The sequence below is a fragment of the Brachyistius frenatus genome, unplaced genomic scaffold (assembly GCF_029030835.1).
Source record: "Brachyistius frenatus isolate BFR_SWC_R1_liver_20210118 unplaced genomic scaffold, ASM2903083v1 Contig_145, whole genome shotgun sequence".
Taxonomy (NCBI): Eukaryota; Metazoa; Chordata; class Actinopteri; family Embiotocidae; genus Brachyistius; species Brachyistius frenatus.
The window spans coordinates 977,501-987,500 of NW_027210744.1; the positions used below are offsets into that span (position 1 = coordinate 977,501).

Genomic DNA, 10,000 nt, shown 5'->3' on the forward strand with positions numbered 1-10,000 from the left:
CCGACTGCTTCAACTGCCTCCCCATCGCCGCCATCGTGGACGAGAAGATCTTCTGCTGCCACGGAGGTACTCGCCCCGAAACGACCGCCTTTCTCTCACTTTAACCCTTTAAAAACTCACCGATTTATTTATTTAAAAAATTTTTTTTAAGGCCTCTGCTCGAAAATTGCAAAAAGAGTATATTATAAATATATATATATATATTTTTTAATAATAAAGGGAACACTTGTGAGATTTGTTCAGATGTGTAAAATATCAGTATGCATGTCCATATTTGAATAATATGAATGTAATGATTTGGGTGGGGTGGGGGGGTGGCCCTCTGGGGCTTAAAGGGTTAACCAGATATTTTCAGGAGTGACTTTTAAGGATACGTTACAGATAAAAAATAAATAAATTTAAAAAAAAAAAGGGGGAGATGAAATGAATACAAACACACCGCATGACAAATGGGAAGAAATATGCGCCGGAGCACATCTTGTAACCGATTCAAAACGCCTGGAGTGGAAAGTAAAAGAGATTTTTTTTTTTACATTTTGGGGGGGGGGACATAAAAAATAGGGACAAAAATGAGTCCAACGTCCTTCGATGCACGACGGAGATATCGCGGTACGCAAATTGGGAACCACACTCGCGCGTATTCAGGAAGACGCTTGAAATAGTATCTCACCAAAACCGCGAAAAAGACCCGAGGGTGGCGCTACCGCGTCCTATTATTATATCTTTTTTTTTTTTTAATTATAAATATCGACAACCGCAGCAACTCAATTTACCAGACGGGACAAATGTGGACAAATCGTTCCTTTTACAGTCCTAAAAGAAACATTCACCAAAAGACAGCCTCTGTAAATACACAGTAACACAAGTCGAGAGGTCTGGATTTAGGGATTTGATCTTCCGCCGCTGCACTCCCCGACTCTTTTCGCAAACATAATTTGTACATTTTGGATTTGGATTTATTTCCCCTTTTCTAAGTTTGAGCTTCGTTCTATTCCGAGGATGAATATTTTAAGATACGGAGAAGTCTCGTCTTCGGTTTTATTCAAATTAGATTTTGCTGAATCGTCTGAAAAACGCGCGTATTATTAGAAAATAATAAAAAAAATTAAAAAAAAAGCAGTTGGAAACATTTTTGAATTGTTCTTTCGCCTCCTCGCTCACACGGTTGAAGCGCCGGAGATAAAAGTTCACGACCTTTATAAGCTCCCTGCGTTTTTTTTTTTTGCTTTAATCTAATCCGGTGTGAAATAACTGGGTCGGAGCGAGTTTCCAGCCTCGACGAGGGCGCGAGATCGGAGAGATTCAACCGGCGAGCGCTGACGCCGGCGTGTCGCTGTGTTTCACGCAGGTCTGTCACCTGACCTGCAGTCTATGGAGCAGATCAGACGCATCATGAGACCCACGGACGTTCCTGACACAGGTAGGTACACACACACACACACACACACACACACTCGCTTTCACTTTTAAAAGTTAAGCGGTTTGGAGCAGGAAGTGACCATATTTGGACGAGCTGAAAAAACACCTTCACGCTTGAGGTCATCGCTTTTCGGTGAGACTCCCGACGGTGGGGTGGTGAGGTGGCCGATGAACGCAGGCTCAGATTTCAGATGTCTTTGCTGCCAGAGATGGAAACAGCTGCTGTCCGACAGATGTCAACATCTGTCCTCTCGCCCTCAAACGCCACTGAGCTCTGCTAGTTTCTGTTCGATTTTCACCTGCGCGCGCGCGCGCACGTCAAGCTTCCCGTGAGCTCACTATTTCTCTAAAATAATAAGTTCAGTCATAAGCAGGGAAGTGAAGCTCCTCTCAGTCGTTGCCCCCTTTTCTTCTTCTTCTTCAAACCTTCCTCTTCCTCTCCTTATAAGGCCGTCGGTGTTCAGACCCGGGCAGCTGCTGACTCTCGCATCCTCTTATGGCCTTTAAGTGTGTGTGTGTGTGTGTGTGTGTGTGTGTGTGTGTGTGTGTGTGTGTGTGTGTGTGTTAGTGTTTCAGTACAGGTGACTCCCTGCAGGTTCGAGACAGGTTGGATTTAAGCGTCTGGTCACAGATCCACATGGAGATGAATCCCGTGTTATTGTCGCCTCCTGTCAGGACAGGATTTACTCCGCAGCGAGACGAAGTTAATACTGTTGTTGTCGTCGTCGTCGTCTGTCTTTTTTCCCCCCGTCAGGCCTCCTGTGTGATCTGCTGTGGTCCGACCCAGACAAGGACGTGCAGGGCTGGGGAGAGAACGACCGCGGCGTCTCCTTCACGTTTGGAGCCGACGTGGTCAGCAAGTTCCTGAACCGCCACGACCTGGACCTGATCTGCAGAGCCCACCAGGTACACACACACACACACACACACACACACACACACACACACACACACATCCATAACTACGTCATCTGAATGTGTTTAAACTTTTTGTATGAAGTGCTGAAAGAAGAGTCTGTATCAGAGGGTGTGTGTGTGTGTGTGTGTGTTGTTTGTTAGACCTGCACCAGTTCCTCACTGTCATATATGTGTGTGTGTGTGTGTGTGTGACGCCCCCAGGTGGTGGAAGACGGTTACGAGTTCTTTGCCAAGCGGCAGCTGGTGACTCTGTTCTCGGCTCCCAACTACTGCGGAGAGTTCGACAACGCGGGCGGCATGATGAGCGTGGACGAAACCCTGATGTGCTCCTTCCAGGTAGAACGACGTCTTGAATATATAGACGCATCGTAAAACCAACAACACCCACGGTGACGTTTCACCATCCCACCGCGGGCCAACCCCCTCCTCCCCTCCGATCCTCAGCCGCCACCGGCGCGCGCTGCAATTCAATCACGGAGCGCTAAAAACAAGATGTCGATAGACAATAAGCAAAAAGCTATGGGAGAGAAAAGGATGGTGAGGTATGAGTCAGTTAAAGAGTAGGAGGAAAGAAAAGAAGCTCAGCGTGTAACGAGGTCCCCCAGCAGCCTCGGCCTATAACAGCATAACTAAGGGTTGGTTCAGGTCCACCTGAGCCAGCCCTAACTAAATGCTTTATCAAAAAGGAATGTTTTGAGTCTAATCTTAAAGCTAGAGAGGGTTTCTGCCTCTCGAACACAAACTGGGAGCTGGTTGGTTCCACAGGAGAGGAGCCTGAAAACTGAAGCTCCGCCTCCCATTCTACTTCTGTAAACTCTAGGAACCACAAGTAGACCAGCGTACTGAGAGCGAAGTGCTCTGCTAGAATTATATGGTTCTATAAGATCTCTAAGATATGATGGAGCCTGGTCATGTAGGGCTTTGTAAGTCCTCAAGAGAATTTTAAATTCTATTCTTGATTTAAACAGGAAGCCAGTGAAGAGAAGCTAAACCTGGAGAAATATGATCTCTCTCTCTCGCTTAACTCCCGTCGGTACTCTTTGGGTATGAATGTGGACCGGCGCCGTTCGCTGATTCAGCGCCGCTGCTCTTGTGTTTCCGCTCAGATCCTGAAGCCCTCTGAGAAGAAAGCCAAGTACCAGTACGGTGGGATGAACTCCGGTCGGCCCGTCACTCCTCCCCGCACAGCCCAACCTCCGAAGAAACGATGAAGAAGAGCGAGATGATGATGATGACGACGACGACGACGGTCAACGATCGTCTCCTGTTGGCTTTTCGCGACACAAAATAAGTCCAACCGACACTCGGCAGAGGAAACGGATCGACTATTTTAAAAAGACACGCCCCCTTTTTAATCACACTCCTCCTCCTCCTCCTCTTCCTCAGCGCTTCTTCTTCTTCTTCTCCTTCCTCTGCATCTGTGTAACATTTTTCCAAAACCAACCAGTGTCATTCTGCTGCGTATCGGAGTGTGTGTGTGTGCGTGTTGTTGTTTTTTTTCCCTGTCTTTTCGTCCTGATGTGTGGACAACAGAATGACAGCGAGTTTAGTGTCACCCCCCCCCTCCCTCCTCTTCCTCCTTCCCCCCCTCCCCCGCGTGTACAGACACAACAGGTGTTCATGACAACTGCTGGGTTTTCAATAAATAATACAGGGAATAAACGTCTGGAGGTCCCGTGTGCTTCTTCCTCTCGCGGCCCGTCGCCGGGAACCGGTCCCCCGTCCGTCCCCCGTCCGTCCGTCCCCCGTCCGCTCGGGCTCGTCAGACACTACATCGTTTATTTTTTGTTGTTGTTTTGTTTCCTTCTTCAACAGCTGTGAAGTTAAACACCTCACATTGAACAGAACGGTTCATATTCATCCTGCACTTTTTCGTCGTTGACTACGATCTCCAGTGTTTTTCGTTTATACGCGGCTGCAGGGAGGCTCAATCTGCGGTTCAGGACCTTTCCGAGGCTTCCAACAAACACATGGACGGGTCATCAGAAACTTTAGTCAGAAAATGACGTATTTTCTTTCAGATTCTGCAAAGGGGGGGGGGGGGGGTCCGGGATAATTGATGCCGTGTAAAATCGAATTATAGCGAATCTGTAAGTGGTTGTTCGGAGGTCTGATGGATGCAGCTCCAAGTTTGAAAAAGCTTTCTGCACTTTGTCCTTCAGAATTCGTTGCTCAGGCTTCGTGTGATCGTGATAAATGACTCCGCTGAACCTAACGGTGAGCTCTTTATTTTGAAATAAAAGCATCTCCCAGTGAGGAAAGGAGTCCAAAGCTTTGATGATCGGTCGGCACGTCACCATGGCTACGGCCTCAAAACACCTGAAATAAAAACCCGACGAGATTCGTCATTCAGCACATTTTCATCAACGCGAATTCACACGTCAGTTTCTCAGTAGATTCGTTGACATGAGAGTCTGCAGGGTTCCTCCACACGTTCTGTATTAACACCTGTTTTATGTTCACACTGGACAAAGAATGAAAAATGTGGTTTTTCATTCGTTCTTTTCACTCACAATAAATTCTTTTTTTTTCCCCTGCATATCCTTCTTATTCATATAAGCGACCATCGAACGAGCTAAACCTGGAAAAAAAAAAAAAAAAAAGCAAAAAAGATGGGATTAATATAAATTCTTTTTAGGGCCACACATGAATCGTTGGGTAGCAGCTCCTCTGTATTTTTCCTATTTTTTTTTCTCCCCCAGTAACATCACAAAACCAATGGACGGCGAGAAGCAGACGGTCGGAAAAACAAAAAGGACCGAACCGCTTCCTTGCGGATGCGACGTCAGAACGTTTTGAGTTTTACTTCAGGAGGTTGAACGTCTCCTTGGAACAAAAAAAAAAATGCTCTTGCAAGTCTCGGTCCCGGCGACGCACCCGGTCCGTCTGGCGGTTAAACGCAAGAACGTGTCGGCTTTTTTGCTTTCAGCTTCGACGCCAGAATTTAGTCCAGACTTTTAAAACTAGGTTGTTGTTGTTTGTTTGTTTGTTTGTTTTTTGGGGGGGGGCTGGACTCCGGTGAGGACACACAAGACGTGGAGCTGCTTGGAATCGTCTTATTTATTGACACTCAGATCTGTACAGACACGTTGTGAACACATGCATCAGTACGAATTCCCTTTTTTTTTTTACCGTTAACTCTCGATTTCCCCCCTCCCCCCTCTCTCACCGCGACATGACCCGAGTTCCCCCCCCCCCCCCCCCCCCCCCCCGTCTCTACTACCGATGCTGCGCTCGCATGGGTGGAGGAAATCGCGCTCATTTCGGTTTCGGCCCGCTTCAGCCACCGACTACATTTGAATTCAGGATTCAGAAGTGGCCCACGGTCGCCGCGGCGACGCCTTCCCAGTGTCGGCCCGTTTCTCTCCGGGTGGAAAAGCGTAGGAGATCAAGTCACGCTTTAAAAAAAAAAAAAAAAAAGAATAATAAAGCCATTAATATTTCTCCCTTGGGTCATTTTTGAAGCAGCGGCGGTCACGACGCAACCGCTCGGGGAAACTCTGCACTTACAGATCGAGTGGAAAGAAAAACACACTTAAAAAAAAAAAAAAAGAAGAAGAAGAAATGCGTATTCAGCAAAAAAAAAAAAAAAAAAAAGTTCACTCTATGTACAAGTGAGCGTGAAGAAGCTAAAACATAAAAACATGTACGCGATAAATTCATCTCTGTACATGTGAAAGTGAGCACTACAATCAGAACGGTTATGTCATTGGAACGTGGCACATTGGTCGACAATGTCTACAAAGTCTAGTACTATTTGACAAAGTTAAAAAAAAAAAAAGGCCGATACGACAGCTAAGAACGATACTAAAATAATTAGTCAGCGGTTGCGGGTGCCGTTTTGTATTTTTCTTCTTATATTCTCAAATGGTGCATTAAAGGCCCGCTGGGACATTTAACTATCAAAACTGCAGCTGCAGGTATTTAAATAAAAGTAAAGTGAAGTCTGGTGTGGAGTCCGGAGTCGGTGTCGGACTGCGTGGCAGCCGAGCGTCAGTACGAGAATGGAACTCGTTGACCTGAAAACCTGGCAAGTCACGTAGGAAAGTACACCCGGCGGTCAGTAGCAGTATCATGCGCCCCGGTCATGTCACAGCAGTCACGTTTAACCGGGAGGTCTTAAAAAGGGGGAGGGGGAGAAAAGAAGAAGAAGAAGAAAAAAAAAAAAAAGACCGCAGTGATTTGACCAGCAGATGGCAGTATTGCACTCGATGCTGGTGCTGCCAGTTTGTCAAACTGCACCGAGGCCATGGATGGCTTACGAGACCACGGGGACGGCCCGGGACGGCCCGGGGACGCGAACATGCTGAAGGCCCGACCGACGCCAGCGACACCGGAGCCAAGCGACCACAATGGAAGTTTGCACGTCTTCGCATTTCTTTCTCCGTGTTGGTTTAAAGCCTCGTTGTGGTTGTTTTTAGGTCTTTTAGGGAAGTTATCTTACAGGTTTATCTTTTGGTTGTTTTGTATCTCTTGTGATCGTTGCTTGTACACCGTTGTGGCCATTTCCCATTCCTCAGTCGTTTGTTTTTTTCACGGTTGTTTAGATTCTTTTTCCTCATTCTTTGGAGTCTCTTCCTGGTTGTTTAGTCTCGTCTCTTCCTGGTTGTTTAGAGCCTCTGTAATTCTTTGCAGTCTCTCCGTGATCGTTTGTTGTTCTCCATCTCTTTGCGGGAGCTACTTTTGTATCTTCGTGGGTTTCTTGTATTTCTTTTTGAGCGGTCACATGCGTCTCTTCGTAGTTTGTCACATTTCATCCGTTTTGGGTTGTTTTCTATCTTTATACTGGTGAAATATTAACCGTCACTTCACCCAGGGACCCCGCAGCACCTCACACTTTTCTCCGCGGGCTTGTTCAGTAATCCATCCATGTCCCCCGGGCGGGCCGTTAATGTGCCACTTGTACATTACAGTTCAATATCACAACGGAGTTATTGTTCGTTCTACTCGTGTAACAGAACTATTTCATAAGATTCATTAGAAAATAATTATATAGCCAGAAAACAAACAACATTAAAATACCTTATTGTCATCAATCTAACGAAGTAGATTGATCGGAGTCATTCAGGTCATCAATCAGATAAAGTATCTCGTATCTGAAGCCACCCGGAGTGTAAACGCAGGTTTCTTCCCTGCAACATGTGAAAATGAACCCCGTCAGTTGTTCTATGCTTTCCCTTTGTCTACATATGATTGGCAGGAGCTAACGCCCAAAACTAATTTCAACAAATCTACATCAAACATAAATAATAACTCAAAATGTAGAAACAGAAAACACGATATAAACAAAACCACGTTATCTCCAGGTCAGCAGCAGATGAATTAACCGGCGCTCGTTGACAGTAACATGCAGTCTCTCCCTTATTTGTACTTTCACCGGGTCATTTTAGACCAAAACTATTTTTGTTGTTGTTGTTTTTTTTTGACAGCGTCGCTCCGGGTCCGAGGATGTCGAGACTGAAAGAGCGCCTGACGGGATGAGTGGGGGTAAAAACACAACAAAAACAAAACACAAAAAGGTGGTACGGGAGTGGCGGGCTGACAGTGAAGCATTTATCCCGTTTCCGCAGTGTCTAATGCAGTACGGTACTGGATGAAGTGCGTGACTAGACCAGAGTCCGCAGGAGAAAGGACAGGGCGGCTCCGATGGACAGACCCAGGGCCAAGAAGAAGGTCATCATCGCTCCTGCGGTCTCCGCGTCCTTCGGCTCCACCAACCTGAGGAGACGTGTCGTATTTAGTCGATTACAAGACACTTGCTGCACATTGCCGTCATCTTCACACAATACGTATCGGTGGTTTTAAGTCGACTTTACGACGCCGTAGAGGTCAACGAGTTGAGACCGGCGGCTTCAGTTTTCGTGCACCTTGACGTTGCGTTCAAGGACCCTTCGAGATTCAAACGTATGCGTGGGATAATAAACACGGCCGACGCTATTGTTACGGAATCAAACCCGCTTCGTGTTCCTGTCGATGTTCAGCATGCTTTCAAGCGGCGGCCATTCAAAGTGTTTCATTTAGTGACTTTCACAATACGTGAGTCGGTTTTCATCATCAGTCCTGAACTCGGATTCAGATTTGTAAATTTACATCGGAGCAGCCGTTTGATGTTTTGCTAACCAACCATGACTAATGTTACTGCTAATACTTTGTCAATCATCATATCCGGGGTTGGAGTGCTATTTGTTGAAGTACTGGTATCTGGGACGGGCACACTCGTGGTTCATGTGTCGCAATTTCTGAGGTTGTGTAACTAACTGTGGAGGAAAGTTTACGCGTAGTTTCATAGTCAACACTTCAAGTCAACAGGAAAAACCCTGCCGTGTTCGATGCTCGTTTTGGATTGCTCATCTGAAGTGCGAGTTCAGTCCTGCAAATGTTTTACAATAAAAGCCGTGTTGAGACACGAAGGGTTTCTGTTCAGTGAAACAAGAGGGCCACAGGAACGCAGGAACTTTAACTCTGCTCATCCCATTTGTATTTACTGGCGCTCTTCCACGACACGCACTTTAACGATTGCTGGATTTTCAAGCGCTCAAGAAATATAAATTAATTTCAACCGAATCAAAAAATAACTGCGAACATGTATTTTCCTCACTTGAAAAAAAAAAAAATCAATAAAAAATGTTGGCGTGTCCTTCCGGTTCACTCCAGCAGCACGTCATTATAATGAATCTCAAAATGCAACGTGGTCAGTTTTTGTGATTGTTTTTTTTTGGTATGTTTCCTGACTGAAGAAAAAGTTTGCTGCAGTATAAACACTATCATTCTGAATACTACATTTCAGGTAATATTAACATTTCAATATAAACGATGGACAAAAGTATGTTGTAAAACGCGCAGCAGTTTAGTGGACAAAGTTTGTCAGCCTGCCGTTGTTGGTGTCTTTGAACATAACACCAGTTCAAAAAGACCAAAAATAACTGCATGCATAAACACAACAGTGTTTTTATGTCATTTCCAGGATGTCGAACATCAGCGGCAGCAGCGACTGCAGCGGCTGACGCCAAATTGTAACCGCAACCGGAGCATTTGATGACGAAAAGAATCGGAGAAAACGGCTCCGCTGAGGATGAACTGTACTCACTGCGGGGCGTAGGACATGGACAGGCAGACGAAGTAGCCGCTGGACACGGAGAACAGAATCATGATGGCGACGAAAGCGCCGTCGTGGGGGAAGAAGACGGGGAGGTAGGTGCGACTCTGGACGTTGCAGAGCATGACCAGCGGGATGAACACCACCCTGGAGACGACCAGCGCCGGGAACAGACGGGACTCCTTGCGGGGCTGCGGAGGCGACGGGAGGGGAGGGGGAGGGGAGGGGAGGAGGGTCAGCGCCTGAAATGAGACTGAACTCTGGACGGGCCATAACTGTGTCACGGGTCTCATGTTCTCGTTGGACTGACGGGAACAGAAACAGCTCTCCCGCGGTTTTTGGTGGACTTTTTTAACACCGCCGGACGTGGGAGCCGTCTTGGATAATGAATAGTGCAAATCGCAAATCCGTACGGAAGTTTGGCCATATACGACGAGTCACCCCAGACTTCCATCTCGACGGTCTTTACGGTCAACGAAAAACAGCCTCCGATTGGATTCTCCAGAAAATGTGAATACCAATAAACGTAAATGCATCCGTCCGTTGCGGTGCCAAAGTTTTAGGCCT

At 46.5% G+C, this 10,000-nt stretch overlaps 2 protein-coding genes across 3 annotated transcripts in view; one reads left to right on the top strand and one right to left on the bottom strand.

Annotated features, from left to right (window-relative positions):
• Window positions 1–4,000, top strand: part of LOC138630948 (serine/threonine-protein phosphatase PP1-beta catalytic subunit) — a 20,187-nt gene extending 16,187 nt beyond the window's left edge. For both annotated transcript variants that reach the window (XM_069715613.1, XM_069715614.1), the window contains exons 4-8: window positions 1–66; window positions 1,349–1,420; window positions 2,174–2,325; window positions 2,539–2,673; window positions 3,444–4,000. The exon at window positions 1–66 is cut by the window's left edge and continues 39 nt beyond it. In XM_069715613.1, the coding sequence (XP_069571714.1) occupies window positions 1–66; window positions 1,349–1,420; window positions 2,174–2,325; window positions 2,539–2,673; window positions 3,444–3,548 (530 nt within the window). In that variant the 3' untranslated portion in view covers window positions 3,549–4,000. The remainder of the gene's footprint in view (window positions 67–1,348; window positions 1,421–2,173; window positions 2,326–2,538; window positions 2,674–3,443) is intronic.
• A 3,749-nt stretch (window positions 4,001–7,749) lies between these two features.
• LOC138630947 (equilibrative nucleoside transporter 2-like) overlaps window positions 7,750–10,000 on the bottom strand; it is a 13,443-nt gene continuing 11,192 nt past the window's right edge. The window contains exons 12-13 of the mRNA XM_069715611.1: window positions 9,425–9,624; window positions 7,750–8,055 (exon numbers count right to left, since the gene is read on the bottom strand). Coding sequence (XP_069571712.1) covers window positions 7,944–8,055; window positions 9,425–9,624 — 312 coding nt within the window. The 3' untranslated portion in view covers window positions 7,750–7,943. The remainder of the gene's footprint in view (window positions 8,056–9,424; window positions 9,625–10,000) is intronic.